An 18,086-nucleotide genomic window follows, 5' to 3' on the forward strand; every position below is an offset into this window, starting at 1 on the left:
CGCAACAACCCCTACCCATATTTCTCAGCCCACCAGAAAAATGAAAGAACGACAAAAGATGTATATTCTGACAAATGAGGGTTAGTTATGTTTGTGCAAGGGAAAAAAAAAAGAGGTCGCGGGATGCATGCGCGTGGTTCGCAGCCGGGGCCACGTGCTGTATAGGGTAAGCAATGTGAGACGCGACGTCAACTGGTCGCTTTTGGCCATGCGTTGGGCGAATGAGGACGCTTTCGGTGGGTGGGAAACCGGATCTCGCAGCCAGCGAGGAAGGGAAACCACCGAGACAACCAGATTGAGCTATCCCAGAAGAGCAGCGAGAATCCGATAGGCTGGCTGGGGAAGACAGTTCAGGCTAGAAATGCAATGGCCCCAGTTGCCGTGCATCCCGTTGAACAAATTGGTGCAGGCAACCCTGGGTAAGCATGTAAGTAAGTAGTCGATTAGGCGCGCCGAGGCAGTGTTTGGAAATGGCTCCTTTGGCGTCGTCTTTGCCCATGTGAAGCACGGATTGCACAGAGAACGGAGGGGTTTGGCACTTGGACACTTTTGACCTTTGGGTTGGCGGGCGACGGATGCAGTACTAGTAGTATCGGCCATGCGAAAGGGAGCGAGCGACATGTCCCATGCTTCATTCCGCTGGTGACAAGGATCAAACGCCCGGCCTTGCTGCAGTTGGCGCCCGAAAGAGCTGGTGGTTATTGCGAGGTATGAGGCGCGAGGCTGGAGACGGAGATCAAGATGGTGATAAAGATGGGACGGAAGGTGCAGGTGCGGGTGGTGAGGTGCGCTTTGCCGCAGCGCAAAGGATTGCTTGCATTGCATTCCGTCACCATACCCCGTAACTGTGCTTGGATTTGTGCGCGACCCTTTCAACGTCTGAATTTAGATCCAGATGAAAATGAATAAAGGCACAGGGACTTTGACCCTGAAATTGAAACAGACTTCTGTTGGACCGTGTGAGATGAAAGCATGGCCGCCCTGCCAGTGTCACCCTCGCGTCCTGTCCAAGTCTTTTGTTGACGGCCCATTGTAGCAGTACTTGAGAGACCTCAGCATCGCTGCTAGCCCCTGGGTTGGCAGGCTCGGACAGGACTGAATGACCCCAAAAATTGCCCGGCTCCGTTCCATCTGCGCCAGGTTGGGCAGAGCGTCCCAGGTATCTGGGCGCCTAAAGTACGTACCTGGTCAATCTGGCGACTTTATCCGAGCAAGAATGATACATGCATGCATGGATCCTCAAATATCCAGGTACCTCGCCCACGCCCGGCTCTCTATACAAATGCCAAGTATCATTCTTGGCCCTCCGCAGAACCTGAAAGGACTGAAGCCCTGGGCACCCGAAGCGACATGGCGCCTGATTGGAGACAAACGCAGCCCTCAAGGCACTAAACCGCGTCTGGCCACGCTGGTCCACCTCCTGACAGGGCCCGACAGGGCCGTGGAAACTGGCAACTGGCAACATTGAACTTTGGACTGCCAGCGCGCGTGTGTCAACCAACATCGTCGTTGCAGCTCGTCATTGTACATTTCCCTCCGGATCCGCAGCCGCGACATCCCGTCTCCTCTCCGCATCCTTCCATTAGCTTTTCGTTTCTCGTTTCTCGTTTCTTGTTTCCCGCTTCTCCATGATACCTTAATTTCCCACCTCGGTACCTCGCTGCAGCTCTTGCTTCACTGCTTCACTGCCACCCCTTTGTGCGCAGCGTTCCCCCCCCCGGGAGAAACCTCCCTTTCTGACCCTCACCTCACCATCTTCTCCTGTCGTCCAAGGGGAGGCGACAACACCGTGTAACGCAGGCGCCATGAAGGCCATCCATGACAGATGCCGGCCGAAACACCAGGTCTTGGTGCTCAAGTGCTATCCAAGGATTACAAAGGGCGCGGTTGATGTCGTCCCCAATAGCAGTGAGCTGAGCTATCTCCTCTTCTATGCCGCCAGCCGTCGCTCCAAGATCCAAAAGATTGGCGCGTTCCTCGAGAAGAAGACTGCTCACGATATCTGGCGCATGCGAATCGGGTACGTGAACCTCCTCAACACCACACCCATGGCTCTTTGTTGTTGCATTTTCATCCTCTGTCGTGTTGTCGTGGTCACGAACAAACCGGGTTGCTGACAACAAATGTGTTGGCCGCATATAGAAATGTTCAGGTGACGCTGGGTATTCTGGCTGCCCTCGTCGAGAAGCCCCCCAAGGAAGCTGCTCTTATCGCGCCGTGCGTTCTCAAAATCCTCGACCTGATTCTACGCTCCGACGAAATCACCATGGTCGAGTCATCATTGCCTACTTTCGAAGCCTTCTGCGAACACCACGACGCATCTTCGCTGTTTGGTGACAATGCTTACCTGCAACAATACCAATCCGTGGTCCAATCTTACGCTCAACTGGCCTGGACTCGACGCGTACCACCCAAGGGTCCTGTCAGTAAACCTTTGCAGATTCGCTGGCGGAACGCGGGCCTCGCCGCCATCAAGCATATTGCTGCCTCGGATGCCCTGTCTTCCAAATCCGGTAGGCAGATCGACGTCATCGTGCCCAAGATTCTCGACAACATGTGGACTAGGGACGATGTATTCCTTGACACGGTGCTGCAGCGCGTGCAGATGGGCGAGAAATCCGAACCCGAGAGGCTGCATCGCCGAACGAGTATAGCCACCGTCCGAACTGCCGAAACCGCCGGCGACACAAACCCCCTCGCACTCTCCGGCACCGCGCTGGACGTTGACAATCTTGCCGAGGAGGAAACAGGAGTACTGGCCACGAAATGCCTGAAGAGCATCTTCATCGTCCCTAACAGGGCCCAGATCTACGGAGCCACCAATGCATTGCTCAAGTTTGTCTCCACGAGGATTGCAGAAGGGGAGACTCCCGTCACCGTTGACAGAGGAAGTGGCCGCGACTCTGGTTGGGCTATTCAGCTTTACGACATCATCTCCCGTTGGACACCCGTGCAGGATCGATACGTCATTCTTCTCGCGACTCTTGACATGTTGAATAAAACGCCCATGCGGGAGGAGAGCTTGCCGCAGCATTTGGCCTTCACGGCCATGATGCAGTCCCTGCTTCGCTCAGATGTCAACTTGATTGGCCTCAGTGTCATGGACGTCCTTCTTGGGCTCGTCAAACAGATTAAAAAGCTGTTTCAGTTACACAATGGATCCGGTCATGACAGTAGCCAGAGTGAAGAGAAGACTGAGATGGAGCTGGACAGTGCTACTCGCACCCAGCAAAACGAACTCCTCGAGAGGCTAGAGGATTGCACAAGTGATCTTGCCAATCACGTTTACTATGCCGACCAAGTCTCTGACATGATTGCGGCCCTGGTTGGCCGTATCAAACACAGCCGAGCTGCAAGTGTGGCATCCTTGACGCATCTCATGGAAAAGGGAGATGCTGGGGCTGATGCCAACGCCGCTTCTGTCGTTGACCTGTCGGGAAGCCAGACCTTGCAAGAGACCTACTTTGCCCACTCATCCGGTCGATTGTCCGCGTTGAAGATCATCAAAGCTATCCTACTTGTCGCTAGCCCTAAGACGGGCCTCAGTGGCAACATGGATCTGACCAGAAACCGAGTTCCCATTCAAGTATGGGAAGGGACGCAATGGCTCCTCCGAGACCCGAATGGGAACGTTCGCAAAGCATACGTGGATGCATTGAGCGTCTGGCTAGATCGCGAAATTGCGTACACGGACTTGATTGCTACCGATGATGTCATTGTTTCGCATCGCAATAGCAAGATTGGCCGTGATGTCCCGAGCGCTCGCAGGGCCGTCTCCAACACATCAAACCGTGAACGCCACCACAAGGTTCATCGTTGTCAGTTCCTGCCTCTTCTTCACCTCGCAATTTATGACAGCGCATTGCAGTTCGTGGATTATGACAACGATATTGTTCTCCTGCATAGCTTGCTCACCAAGCTTGTCTTCAAGCTCGGAGTCAATGCGGCTCGATGCGGTATTCCCATGGTGTACAGACTGCAGGAGGACATCCAAGAGCTGGTACAGCCGATTCACAAAGTGCGCATCGCCTCGCTCTGTCACGGCTACTTTTGGGCCTTGACTGAGAAGTTTGATTTTGAGTCGTCGGTGGTTGGTCGCGCAGTGTACAACGAAATCTCCAGGCGGAAGAGCAAGGGATTCTGGGTAGAGGGTGTACATGTCCCGGCTCCTACACCCAGTCAGGTTGGCACTCCCGGAGAAGCAAGGCCGCACCCGAACTGGGACCTCAGTGCCCTAGAAACCGAAGAGATCCTGCCATTTGACGATCGATCCTCAATGGTTGAGTGCATCATCACTAGCTACGAGGACACCGACTTGTCACCACCCACCAGCCCCACGGCCTCACCCAGCCGGAACCTCAACGGGCCTATTCTTAGTTCTAACGCTGGAGCTGAATCATCTCCCGAGAAGTTTTCGGAGCTGCCACCCGAATTTAGGGCGCAGATGGTGGCTGACTGGTCCAGGGATTCTGCTCTGGCTGCCATCACTGCCGCTGGCAAGTCTGAATCGCTTAATGGATCAAAGACTGGCACCACTGGTACGACGCAGAACCGTCTCACCATCAATACTGCTGGCGCCGCCCTCAATGGCAATGGCCACTTGCCCGCCCCTGCCTCCCCGCGCGGAAGCCATCAGAACGTGCGGCCCCATACCTCGTACACGCAACGTGACCGCTTGACGTCCGTGTCCAAACTGCGAAAGTCGAGCGCTACCGGAGGAGTATCACCGGCAGGCTCGACGTCGGGAAGAGCAGGCATAGCATCCGTAGAGCAGTTAAAGATGGTATTAGCAGGCAAGACAACCCCACAGGCTGCTGGTATTCCCGGCACGGAGGACGATAGCGACGAGAGCATGATCAGCTGCGAGTACAGCGTGTCTGAGAACAGTTTTAACCCTGCTGCTTCGCAAGCAGATGCTCCTGCCACAACAGGCGAGGCGCTTGCACGATCACTCTCTGCCTCGGCGTCCCTTAAGGGGGGACCGCTGTCATCCAATCCGGCCTCCCAAGACGGCGGCGGGCTACCCGTATTCCACAGACACGGGGAAGATGACGACGAAGTGCCTCCCGTCCCACCATTACCCAACCTGAGCTCGCTATCAAGCAGGGTGGGCATGCAATCCATTGAGTCTCCCTCGAGCAGGCGCACGCTTGCCAGCCGCGGAGGTGAAAGTCTACGATCGCATTCCATGCGGGTTCGGGAAGAGAGCAGCAGTAAGGGCATAGACTTGCAGGAACTTTTAAGGGGAATAGATAGCCGATCAGGCGAAGGAAGCTTGGGCAATCTTACGAAACCGCCGTATTAGGTAACGCGGCTAAAGAAAAATGTAATTCACTTATTATACCACCTGTACGACAAGCATGGTACAGAATAGCCAATGAATGGCTGGAAGAGATGGCGGAGCAAATGTATTTACAGCAGGGAGTAATATCGCAGTATCTAGGTTACGGAGGGTGATGTGTACCAGGGAAGAAGGAAGTTATCAAGTATGAGAAAAGATATCTTGGGCGAGACATTGGTGGTTGGAAGGGGTCAGCGTATTAAAGGCAGCATAGCACCGCACAGCAGACACAGCAAAGCACAGCAGCATGTCACCGCAGAACAAAGCATGCATGGTAAGCTCGGAGCGCTGTGAGCGTTAGACAAAAGCGACAGCGAATACATATTCCCCGTTTGAATGACAGTTTTGGACATGTGTGATGACGAGAATGTGCCGCCTTGGCGATGTGATGTCAGCTGCATGGGCTGATATGACTGTACTGTGCTACACGGGGACGGGCGAAAAGAAAAAAAAAAAAAAAAGGAGAGAGGCTTAGTTTGCTGACGACTTGATTGGGGAGTACCTCGACAAGTATATGTTGATGGTGACGGCATTTTTTTCACTCGACACCAGGGAGATACGTGACTGTACTCTGTACGGTGTACCTGGCAGCGCATGCAACTGACAATTGCTGTCTGGAGCACGTGGTTGATTCAATGACTCGTCAATCTGTTCCGGGCACCACCCTGGCCTGGCTACAGTCAAGCAGTACCTTGTGTGTCAAGTCAAGTGTTTTGTTTGCAACATGGACGTATGATGATGCTCTCTACGGAATACCTAGCCAACCAAAAAAACCCAGTGAGTGGCGTCGATGACTTTCCGGATGGCGTCTGCCTTCCACGTGGAGCACCGAGAGAGCTGCCCACCCCCGTGAAAATCACCTTGACGGCGAGAAATTGAGTTTAAAAAAGCTCCGCGGGTGGGTGCCATTGGCGAGTGTTGCGTATTTGGCCTGCTCGTGGGGAGGGGGTTTGCCCACGAGCGGTGCTAGCAGCGCCGAGGCTTGCGCATATGATGTCTGGTGTTTTGCAGTGGGAAGTCGGTGCTGCTGGCGAGGGATGCTTGGCGGACCAGATGGCTATTCCTGGCCGCCTGGGCGTCAGTCGGATACGGGCACCGCTGAGGTTGACTGGGTCCAGTCGTGTCTGGTGGGTGACAGGTGTGGATCGAGTCAATCGTCTTGTGGTCAATTGATGGATGATGTTTGTCGTCTGCGGCTGCCCAGTTGTTGACGGAGAGGCGGGGAGGCGGGGGGAATGAGGGGAAAGGGTTGCTGCTAGCCAGCGGAATCATCGTGGACTGTCATCAACTAACGGCATGTGGTCCATGTGTAAAGCACTTAAGTAGTTGGGTCTCGACACGGAGCGTTGGAGAGTGGAATCAATTGCTTGCAAGACGTCTGGTCTGGTCTGGTTCAAAGACGCGCAATGCTTGACGGGAGGCGGAAGGCGGCACTGGGGCTGTGCCGATCGGGGCAATGCCAACCCGCCAGGCAGCACACACAGCGCGGGCAAGACCGCCGAGACCTTTGAACATTGAATTAACTGGACAATGGAGGCTGCGCTGCCAAACTGCCGGGGCGGGGCGACTGGAGTCGAGATTGGCCGTGGGGCAAACGGCATGCATACCAGGAACAAACTGGTCCCGTTGTACGTACATGTACCATCTACGGAGTGTCCCGTACAATCAGTCCCCTTCCATTGAAAACCCCGGCACTCTTTGTTTGTTGGCGTGAGGCCCTGTAGTAGTAGTAGCAGTAGCCAGCGGTCCGTGTCCGAGTTGGATGGTTGTCTTCGCCCTGCCCGAGCCTTCCCTTTTGACGACTTGCCATTTTCTCCTGGGCTAATCCACGACTCCAAAAGCCTCAAGGTTCTTCGCAGCAGTCTCTTTCCCGGATTACTGCATTGAATCGATTCCAGATGCCGCCCACGTCCAAGTAAAGACGGCAGCTCCGACGAGAGCCTTTGTTCCGAATCGGCGCCTGGAGCCAGCCAAGACCGCCTGGGGACACAAACGACGGAACCGTCAGGGTTTGAAATTTCGCATCAACCTGGACCTGGATCGCGCACTGCCTGGCCCAGTGCTCTCACCTATCGACCTGGGAGGAACCTAGCTGCTGCGGCATACGTACCGTTATTTTGAAAGAGGCCGACTTCACCACCGTGCTTGAAACCGGCGCCCTTTGGCCGAAAGCAACATCGTCGAGATCTTGCTGGCAAAGGTCCGTGATTAGCTTGGGACGCCAGATCCTCGAAATCTCTCCCAACACAACAACCCGGGCCCGGCACAACTGGGCTCTGTTCAGTTACCTGGACTTTCCAATCTTGCCATCATGAGCAGCACATGGCAGGATCTCGCACCGCCTCAAGAAAGCCCTGACCATCCGTCGCAGTCTATACCAAACGCCGCCTATCCTGAGGCCCCGTACCAGCCGGGGAGTGGATTCCATGGAGATGCCAGCACACCGGCATCGACAAGCCTCGCAACTTCTGTAACCGGAAACAACACCACGTCCTATTCGGCATCATCGACTGCCTCTCCAAACCAATCGGCTGCCCACACTGGGCCGTCGTCGTGGCACCAAACTGCAGTGCTGTCCACTTCTATGCCAGACAGCCCGCCGCCGCCCTATGTTCGTGACCAACATTCAAGTCCTTACATAACGGCACAGACACGGCCAGCATCCCATTGGACCGGCACGCAGAGCAACCGGCGGGTTGAGCAACCGGATTCTGTCCCATTGCAAAGACTACCACCAGCAGCATCATCCCAGTGTTACCGGGAACGATCAGCAGCATCCATAGCACAACACGATCAACTGCCGTCGGCTTATACTACTGGAAGTGGTAGCATCACTGCATCGACGCGAACCGTAAAACTTGGCTCGGTAGCGGAGGCACGGCGGCGTCGAAGACGACGTGTTATCATCTGCCTCGTCCTCCTGGCCGCCGTCATCGTCTTCGTGCTGGCCCTGACCATAGGAATCGCTCTAGGGGTCTTAAAAAACACGGCACGGGACGATAGGAATAACGGCCCGGTCGTGAAATAGGTGCTCGTGTATGGAGTGTCGGTGGCATTTGAAACCACCGGACCGCGTTGCCATGCAGGCATATGCCATGAATCGATTGACTGGCAGGGTTCTGCACTGACCTAGCCTCGCCACGCCATCACTGCACTGCACTGCATTCTAGGTTTCGGACTTGGGTTGTTTCCTGCATTTATCTGTGGCGGGCATGTGGTTGGGGCCAGGGCCAGGGCCATGGAACATGAAATGCTGGCTGGTGATAAAAGTCACGCTTGTTGTATACATAGGGTGGCCGGCGCAAATTGGGGACTACTTGGGACAGCGAATTGGTATTGTGTATTGGCATTACTGCACTGAGCCTATCATGCACTTGCAGCGTTTGAATTAAGTTTGACATACAATTGATTCAAGGGTGAAAAAAAGTAAGACTTAACCGAGAGCCCGAGGACCTTTGCCCAATTCAATATTCTTGGCTTCTGGGCTTCGTAGCTCCCACAGGGAAGGTGCGCTCACTCAGCCGCGCTACGTGGAAGTCGCGACCTGCACCAGCAATTGAGCCTTGCTACGGAGTACGGAGTACTACTCCATGCATTTCCCTGCATCTGCCTTCAACTGCACTGGGACCGTTGACCGTAGACGACACCTGATCTCTGTTTGTGTAACGCCACCCTCTGACTGATCAGCAAGCATCCGCATCTTCACCGGTCTACGACCAAAGCATTTTCAACCCAACATCAACATGGCAGACATGATAAACGTCAAATTCATGATGCTGTGATGGCGTTGGAGAGGGAGGACTCTCGCGTTGGCTGTCCACGTGCCCTTCCCCTGCATTCACTAACCAGGCATTAGGAGAAAAGGCGGCTGCGGCTTGTGCATCATCCACCCTTTGCCCAACACTTGAAGTTTTGGTGCAAAGCAACAACGGACTTGGCGTTTGATATCACCGGGATCGGTACCGCCCGCTCCGAATGGTGTTTTCTCCGTTCCCAATGGCAAGCCTACATGGTATCCGCGGCGTTTGCTTGGTCCCTTCTTGCGAGCTTCCCTTGACATACGATGGCACTAGTAGGCACGTCGCCTGCATACTCTGGTGACAATGTCAACTGCCGAGATGTGGGCTATGGGACTGTCACGGCTATTATTGCGAGATGGAGACCTGCACGGAGCAACTACATACGATTTCTTCCTTGTTTTGTTTCAACTGACAGAGAATCCTATCGACCTTCCGTCAGCTGCCTCTGGAAATACTACGAATTTGTTGGGGAAACCAAGCGCAGTAAAATACAATCATGGCAACAGCTTGTCTGGTTGCTCTGCGATACCGAGTCTCGTGCTGACTTCCCTCACCTTATACATGCAACAGGTCTGGTGGGACATGTAGCACTACCGCCCCCCATGGATCGCTGAAGGAAGCATACCAGACATTGTAGGGTCGGTGTTGCAATGACTTGCGTTGCCCGAGTTGACCCACCGTGGCGCCATCGCAAGAGTCAACTGATGTGTGGTATTCAGACGCCACCGTGTTCATGGTGCGCGCCTCAAATTCAATTCTCAATCTTGCAATATAAGAGACTAACAGGTCTATACGGAGTACCGCAAGGGCAGCGCCCGATTGCATCACGTCCTATGGATGAGGAATCCTTGAGTCATAACCCCTATCATATTGCCAAGCTAGAAAAGAGTGCATGACTACCGAGTACTGCGTGAGGGTTGGCATGGTGGCATTGCATGGTGGTGGACATTTATCCAAATGGAGGTTACTGATGCCCAGGATCGACGGCGCCACCGGCACAGGCGCCCGTGTTTCTGGAAGTCGAGACCCTTGTAGAGATTGATTTTAGGGCATCAATCAAAGCGGAAGCAGTGGCCACGGCTCCGGGCATCGTCGAAGCGTGGTGTTGGCGACGAACTCCGGTCCCGTGGGATAACTCGATAGGCCTCAGCTAATGACGAGTTGACCAGAGAGGACTGCAGCTCGGCACCCGCCACCGAACGCTGGGACAGCGCCGCATGGCCCAATAATTTACCGTCTTTGGATCCAGGAATAAGCCGCCGTACCTGATTATCCCGTCGGTGCTTGCCTACTAGGCATCGATATGCAGCTAATTCACCCAGCAGCATGGAGAGAGAGCAGGGGCTTGCCAGCAACTGCTGCTGTGTAATACCAACGACGCTTGGACTTGGCGGCGAATATTAACGAGGATGCCTGTGGCATTGGCCGATACACCAGCTTTGGGCGACCTAACATTCGACTGACAAGGAGGGCAGCTCGCAGAACAAAGTACATACGCAACTGACAACACACCATTCTGACTAAGGCTGTGCCTCGTACTCGTCCGTCAAAGCCGCTGCTGCGCAGTGCAATATTACGGAATCGATTTCTCTTTTCACTCTGCCTGCGTTCCCTTGGACAAGGTTTCGATGACAAGTTGTACTTTGGGTTGCCTCTCTTTCCGTCCCGTCTTTGCCCTTCGCATGGACCAGGTCTGCATCAACCAAACATCCCCACCTTCTGGTTAGGGGCTGACATGGCTCGAATTTTTGGGCTGAATGGAGAATTGTATTCTGTACAATACAAGACGTGGAGAGGAGGACATGGCACATCCACAGTTTGCCAGATGTCGGTCCAGGTTGACTGAAAGTTGCTTCTGAGGCCTTATCTGGACATCGGGCGACTTATTTATGACGGTTTGGCGCTTCATGTGGGAGCTTTAGGCCCCGCCTTCCGGAGCCTCCCCGGGCTGAGACTTGTAAGAAGCAACTAAATAATCATTTTTCTCGGCCAAGGGCATGTGTCCAAAGGTTACTGGGCTCACTCGCGCCTCTTTTGAATCAAAATAGGTGACGTGCCTTCAACCTTTGGTGGCATTGGTTTAGGACTCTCTTCCCCCGGACGGCGTATGGAGTATGGAGTACGGAGTACGGAGTACACCACAGAAAGCCATACGAGAGATAACTTAGCGACGCCGTCGACAAGTCAGTTGTGCTCTGACGAGACGCAACCATTTTCTCTCTCCTCCCCCTTTCAGCACATGGCGCCCCACCGCGGCTCCATCGTTGGCCTCTCCGTGCCGCCCTTGTTGTCGCGAGAGATTGGGTTCAGCATTCTGCGTTATATGCCACTCCAGGCCCGAGTAGTATAACTATGCTGGCTGCGCCAGCGCCAACGGACGCCTCTGCCTTGACGTGTTGACTCGTTGCGACATCGACTCAAGCCACTCCCACATAGCCGCCTCGAGTCTTGGCACTCCAGGAAACACGGCCATTGCCCCTCGCAAGGGACCCCAAGCCGCACCGACACGGACGACAGACTCACCGAGGCATACACAAGTGTTCTCGGGCGCTCCCACCAACAAGTCGTACCGGTCCTGGACTGGCTTGTTCACAAGACAAGGGCAGCAAGGCACGACTCAAAACGTTGTCTTCGTCTCCTTCCCCCCACCCGCCACTTGAAAGGCGATCCAGACCTGCAGCTCCAACCATCTCTGTCTTAGCAGGCTGCAACTCAGGAACTGCGAGAACCAAGAAATCTTCAGTCCCTCGCAGGCCCTAGCACACCCAGCAGACCCTAGTAATAACCCTTTGCGCCTCCAGTGTCTTCATAGTCCCGCAACCCCCCATCCGCCTGTGGTTCTTATCCCCCCTTCACCGCCCTCGGATACCACCAGAAACGTACACAGAGCCTGCCTGGGCAATTGCTTGTCTGCCTGGAACGCCATCAATTGAAACCTTACTTCAACCTCCAAACTTCGGCCGAGCTCTTCATTGACTCCAAGGGAGGACGCGGTCTTGCGCCCGTGTTGTTGCAGGACAACTCCAGCCCGCCTGATAACTACGACCCGCTGCTGAGGCTTTGTAGACCTTGCGGCGCGCATTGTCGGATCATCCAGGCTTGCTACCAGTTCATTGCCGCGCAGCTCTGCGCTTCCGCACACTGAGCCAATTCCGAGAATCCAGATTTAGTTCTGAGCATGGCACCGCGGTATCAGTATCCAGCCAGGTATTTTTGACATAGCAATTGGTCTTTCCTGCAAAGGCTCACTCGAGTTTCAATCATCCAACTAACTAGCCTCTCTGGTGTAGTCGCGAGCTACATGTTGTGGTTCTTGGGGCCGGTTCGTTCATTCATTCCTAATACCCCTCAACCGCATCAATCTTGTCCTAACTGTGATTTATTTCTCCAGGCGGCGTGGGCAAGAGTTGTTTGACTGGTGAGCGTCTCCTGTTTAGGACTACTAAAACAGATGAACTTTGGATTCTCATGCTCTTTGCTAGCGCAATTCGTTCACAACGAGTGGATTGAGAGTTATGACCCGACTATAGAAGATTCATATCGAACGCATATTCAAGTAGATGTGAGTTGTGTCAGGTGGATGGAAACATTTATTTCGCGGCTGACTAGTGAAACCAGGGCCGTCAAGTCGTTTTAGAAATGTGAGTATTGTCGCTCTTGTAGACCGCAGGCCCAAAGATGATTTCTGACTGATATACTTTAGTCTTGACACTGCAGGGACTGAGCAGTTTGGTATGTTCACGTGCGTTGTTCTACATGATTTGTACTGACACGGACAAGTTGCAATGCGAGACTTATACATGAAGACTGGCCAAGGGTTCCTTCTTGTATTCAGTATAACATCCCCATCGTCACTAAACGAATTAGCTGGACTACGGGAGGAAATCCTTCGCATCAAAGACGACGAGAATGTACCGATGGTCATTGTCGGCAACAAGGCAGACCTCGAAGAGAACCGTGCCGTGCAGAGAGCCAAAGGGTTTTCGATATCACAACGATGGGGCGCGCCTTACTATGAGGCTAGCGCCAGAACGAGAAGTGAGAACATACTCGCCGCCTCACCCAACCCTCTGTTAAGCTAACAGAGCCTACAGCCAATGTCGAAGAAGTGTTTATTGATTTATGTCGACAAATGTTGCGGAAGGATGACGATTACCTAGGGACCACTGAGACTGACGACAGTGGGTTCAAATTTGATGGCTTCCGTGGCGGGCATAAGCGCAGACGACGAATGAGAACTCGAGAAAAGGACCATCCTAGATGCGCCATTCTGTAGAGCTGTCAGGCTTGCCTGCATTATTATTATTATTTATTTATTTTGCAAGAGGGGGAGGAAATCCCGCATAGAATTCATTGACCACACGAAGGTCGAGTGGAGGGAGGGAATGGCACCATTTGACGGGATATGACAGATCGCATTTTACTCTTTCAAAAGCATTTCGCCAACAAAGGCATGTCATGGTTATGGGGTTGGGTCTCGCAGTCACTCCCCCTTCCCTGGTCATGACTTCCATTTGACTCAGCAATATCGACGACGAAGCAACTCTTGTCACACACAACTTACTGGGGGAACACTTGCCATGGTTAGTTAGGACACTCAACTATACCGGCACAAGAACTCGAATGATATCCGGGAGAACATGTGGTAATGTTTGGTGGGAGCGGGGAGGAGACAGGCCAAAGTGTCACAAGTGGTTGATTGCCTGATGAGAAGATGAGGAAAAGAAAACATGGGTACGGAGTAGACGGCGTTTCTAGACGGGGTTCCAATTTGTTTGCTTCTATTTTTCTTTTTCAACCATGTCATACCTGCATATCTTCACGTGTCAGAAATAGGATATACTCGATTGGGAGGCCGGAGATCTGGTACATGGCCAACTTGACTGTTCTTTTTTTTTTGTTCCGGGCTATGTACATTTGCCGAGTGTCGGTATATGAATAAAGATCTTTGGCTTTGCAACCGCTGGGTTACGAAGAGACGGACAAGATGAAACCGCCTATCCGTTCTATGCCTCGAGCACGTCCATCCAAATGGTGGTTGCAGACATGTGTCCAAGACCAGGCGAGACCATGGTGCTGAAACACGAATGCCAAACCTAGGATTCGCAGTGTTGCTTGAGTGACCGCTCTGCATATTATTTTTTCTTCTTCTTCTCTTCTTGATCAAATGTCCATCGTCTCAGCGTCCGAATATCTTGAGAAGAATATCTAGAAAAAAGGCAAACGCCCCACGAAGCTGAGTAACTCGGTTCATCATATGAATATAGCGAAACGTAAACGCATCAACCTCATCATAGTCGTGGGCGTAGATTTCCCACGCTGCCCGGCCTCTCCCGTCGCCCTCGTGTTCCGCAACGGGGATTTCTCCCTCTGGCGCGTCCTTCAACGGCGGGCCGACGGCTAACGAGCGCCCCGAAATAGATTCATCTGCCACGAGGCGCGTGGCGGCCTCGACTACGTCTGGGATGGTCGCGCCGCCAGCGGTGCCCGCGAGAAAAACAACGTCCGCTAGTAGGGGGAGCATGCGGCTCTGTTGGACAAAGTACGGCGCCAGCATGTTGACGCGCAACTTGCCGCTCTGCATGAAGGAGGTCGTGCGTAGGGAGCGGAAGAGCCCGCACACGGCGTGCTTGGACATGGTGTAGTGCGTCTGGCCGGGCAGCGGGGCGATGGAGGCGAGTGAACCGATGAGGAGGAGGCATTTTGTGGTGCTTGTGTCCTGGGAGAAGTGGTGGAGGGCGAGGTGGGTGGTGTATATGACGCCGGTGATGTTGACGTCTATGGTTGCCGTGGAGGGCTTGGGAAGCTTGCCGTTGACGAGGGACGGATTCTCAAAGTTATAGCCCTCGGAGCTCTGGATTATTCCCGCATTGGGGACGACAATGTCGATCCTGCGGTAGGGGGAGAGGCGGATGGCAGCTTCGAAGAGGGATGTCTGGTCGTCCCAGCTTGCTACGTTGCAAGAGACGTAGGCGAATGTGCTTGATGGGTGGAGGGTGCGCAGCTGTGCAACGAGGGATTCGCCGGACGGAGAGTCGACGTCTCCGATGATGATGTGTGCGCCGTGAGAGGCCCAACGGCGGACCATGTGTGATCCGAGGCCATTGGCGCCGCCGGTGATGACGATGGTTTTGTTACGGAGGGTGGATGGGTCGTAGCGTTTAGTGAGGTCGACGGGGGGAGATTGCTGGATCGTTTTGGCGATGGACCACGGTGATTCTGTCGACATAGTATTAAATTTGGGGTTATTTTTACTTTTTTGTGTGCGTGAATGGAGACGGAGGGGGCGGTTTATTGCACCCTTGGGCCTTGGGCCTTGGGCCTTGGTACTCGGTAATGCCAGGCAACATGGTGGTCTCGCTTCGTGGAGGTGTCAACGGTATCAGATGGAGCTTCTTCCCGAGTGCGTCGAGCTGTTGTGGGTCAGCATTGTTGCTCTCCCGCTCCCGCAGGACTGGACCCACACACCTCGGGCTGCACCAGAACAACACCACCATCACCAACCACGGGATGGCCAAAGCATTCCTGCAAACGGGAGCCGGCCTATTGACAGAATGTCATGTAACAAGTCGCCCGAATCCCATCATATATCGGTTTTGCTTTTAATATATCATGCCACACATTGCACCACGTCAGCAAGCACTATGCTTGCGCCCCACCACCTAGGCTTCCCAAGTTCACACACGCATTTGACACCCCAACCCGAAGCATCGATTGAGCCCCGTGCGCGTAGCCGTATATGAGAAAGGGGTCGGAGACCATCATGTTGGAACAACATCGTCGATTTTCGAGGCTATGGCAAGGAAAGCGAACAGCTGGCATCTAGAGGAAGAGGTAAGTGGGAGATTTTGATGATCCTTTGACCGCTGAATATCTTGCTGGAAATATCACCGTGTCGCTTTCCACCGAGGCATGTTTTAGGGTAGCCCAAGACATGGGCAAATAGCAAGCACTCGGGGCTTCAAGAAAATGGCCCGGAATCTTCCATGCGACCCTGCCAGCCTCCGATAAATCGTGGCGCCAGATTGTTCTTTCCGCGGGATTGCATTCTTTTCTCGCAGCAGCAATAAGAACGCTCCAAGAAATAGACACTTGCAGGGTAAGCAACAAGACATCGACTTCCGGTACAATGGTAAATGTATGTACCGCTAGACCATGGGGTCTGCGTCTGTCCCCCACAATGTGAGTTCATCGGTTCGTAGATGATACCCGTCTATGATACCCGTCTGGTGATACTACAAGCCCCTGTATGTCATCAGTCCTTGGGTGTATTATGCAGTTTATGCCCGTCTGCAGCCTGCAGATGCGCGGAATCGCGAGCAGACATGCCGCCTGCATGTTTTTTTACGTCCAACCTCACCATGCCTGGCAGTCATTGGATCAAGACAGTTGTCGTACATGTGTTCTTGAAGCACCCCCTGAATTCTATGAACACCGAGTCCGACGTAACGGCCTGGTATGTACTGTTCTCTTTGGCCCTTGGCGTTGCCGTCGAAAGTGCAGGTTGAAAAGACCTAGAGACCCAGAGACACGGGTAATACGACAGAGAGCTTGAGCCCAAAGCCCTGCGGTTCTGACTCGTTCCTGTTCAGATGAGACTGAAACTTTGACGTGGTAATGGTATCGAGATCTGTTGGAGGCAGAGATGCCATCCTTTCGGATGGTGGCCAAGCTTTGGCTAATGCCCAAGTACCTACATACGTTAGTGGCAATTCTACGCCCCAGCCCAAGAACCCATGTCTCAAGGGTGTGTGTTCTGCCGCCTTTGCTTGGTAGACCTGTCAGTCTCTAGTCTGAGACATCAACGAAGCCCCAGACTGCGGGAAACATTTGCCACTAGAGCAAGCAAAATCATTCAATCACGATCTGGACATGAGCCAAGCAGCAGATGGGTGGAATGGCTCAAACGAGCATGTCATTCCACACTTCGCAAGAACCGCACCCTACACCACCCAACTATGTCGCAGATTGTTGATCATGGTATACGAATTCAGACCCTGGCCAGAAAAGAAACTCGGCCCCTCCCTTTGGCCTCGGAACTTGCTCCGGCGCTTGTCTGGTCAGACGGCATGTGCGAACCACGAGCGACTAACCACGTTGTAACATTTCACGGCGCACCGAGCACACCTTGACGAGTCTTCAACCGTTCCAAGGATGTATTCTGAACATCCGCAAACGTCGAGGTGATCCAGAGGCCACTGCAAATGGTCAGCCTCGGGAAGCGTGACAATCAGGCAGGACCATTTTCGTGGAATCAGCAAACAGCTAACTTAGAGGCTACTCATCTAAACCCGCAACATCTAGTTGATTTGGCTTGTGGCTTGTGAGTACTCCATACGATGCAATGTCCGAAAATCCGTCCACAGTAGCGCGAGTGCCTGTCGGCCAATAGCCGCAGGCCCATTCAGTAGTGTGGTAACTCTTCCGCCAAGAGGTACGGAGTACAGAATAGTTGCTCCGTACAGTACTCAACTGCGTATTGGTTTTGTGGACCAGCAAGACTAGAGCGTGAAGATGGATCGTACATACTTGGCATATCTCTCAGTTGACCCAAGATAACTTGCGGGTACAAGCAAAGCTTCCAAACCTTGCGGGCGATGTGTAGCACCTCTCTATTGGTAGGAAGGTATGCTAAGAGCTCGAGGAGGTATCTTTCAAGGACTTGAGTTAATAGATACTCAGCCCTAATCGGTACGCTATGAGTATCAAACATTCGGCCTGGGGAGGATTCTTCAGAACCTCTCCAGTCTCCAGGACCCTGTAGAGAGAGGTACATATACACCAATAAACCCAACGGGTGAGGGAGTCCTCGACATCTGTATGCAACAGAGGGTCGAATCCGGACTGATTCAGTATATGATGTTCGCTGTGATGAGTGTGTATCGCAGTGTCGCAGTGGCTATTAGAAGTTTACCGAAAAGTGGAATGATAGAAATCCCAAACTA

The 18,086-nt window shown here is 53.4% G+C and overlaps 4 protein-coding genes across 4 annotated transcripts; 3 read left to right on the plus strand and 1 right to left on the minus strand.

The window, feature by feature from the left end:
- Positions 1 to 1,805: 1,805 nt before the first annotated feature.
- On the plus strand, positions 1,806 to 5,305 carry EFR3 (the record flags this gene model as incomplete). The annotated part of the gene is made up of 2 exons (XM_014686185.1): positions 1,806 to 2,020; positions 2,143 to 5,305. The coding sequence occupies 2 exons, from the start codon at positions 1,806 to 1,808 to the stop codon at positions 5,303 to 5,305; spliced, it is 3,378 nt and encodes a 1,125-aa protein (XP_014541671.1).
- Positions 5,306 to 7,652: 2,347 nt separating this feature from the next.
- On the plus strand, positions 7,653 to 8,369 carry G6M90_00g090140 (uncharacterized protein; the record flags this gene model as incomplete). Its single annotated transcript, XM_014686186.1, has 1 exon — positions 7,653 to 8,369. The coding sequence occupies one exon, from the start codon at positions 7,653 to 7,655 to the stop codon at positions 8,367 to 8,369; it is 717 nt and encodes a 238-aa protein (XP_014541672.1).
- Positions 8,370 to 12,592: 4,223 nt separating this feature from the next.
- RSR1 (Ras-related protein RSR1) lies at positions 12,593 to 13,417 on the plus strand (the record flags this gene model as incomplete). The annotated part of the gene is made up of 5 exons (XM_014686187.1): positions 12,593 to 12,703; positions 12,760 to 12,782; positions 12,845 to 12,873; positions 12,922 to 13,179; positions 13,236 to 13,417. The coding sequence occupies 5 exons, from the start codon at positions 12,593 to 12,595 to the stop codon at positions 13,415 to 13,417; spliced, it is 603 nt and encodes a 200-aa protein (XP_014541673.1).
- Positions 13,418 to 14,320: 903 nt separating this feature from the next.
- adhA_0 (5'-hydroxyaverantin dehydrogenase) lies at positions 14,321 to 15,370 on the minus strand (the record flags this gene model as incomplete). The annotated part of the gene is made up of 1 exon (XM_014686188.1): positions 14,321 to 15,370. The coding sequence occupies one exon, from the start codon at positions 15,368 to 15,370 to the stop codon at positions 14,321 to 14,323; it is 1,050 nt and encodes a 349-aa protein (XP_014541674.1).
- Positions 15,371 to 18,086: the final 2,716 nt, after the last annotated feature.

The sequence above is a fragment of the Metarhizium brunneum genome, chromosome 5 (assembly GCF_013426205.1).
Source record: "Metarhizium brunneum chromosome 5, complete sequence".
Taxonomy (NCBI): Eukaryota; Fungi; Ascomycota; class Sordariomycetes; order Hypocreales; family Clavicipitaceae; genus Metarhizium; species Metarhizium brunneum.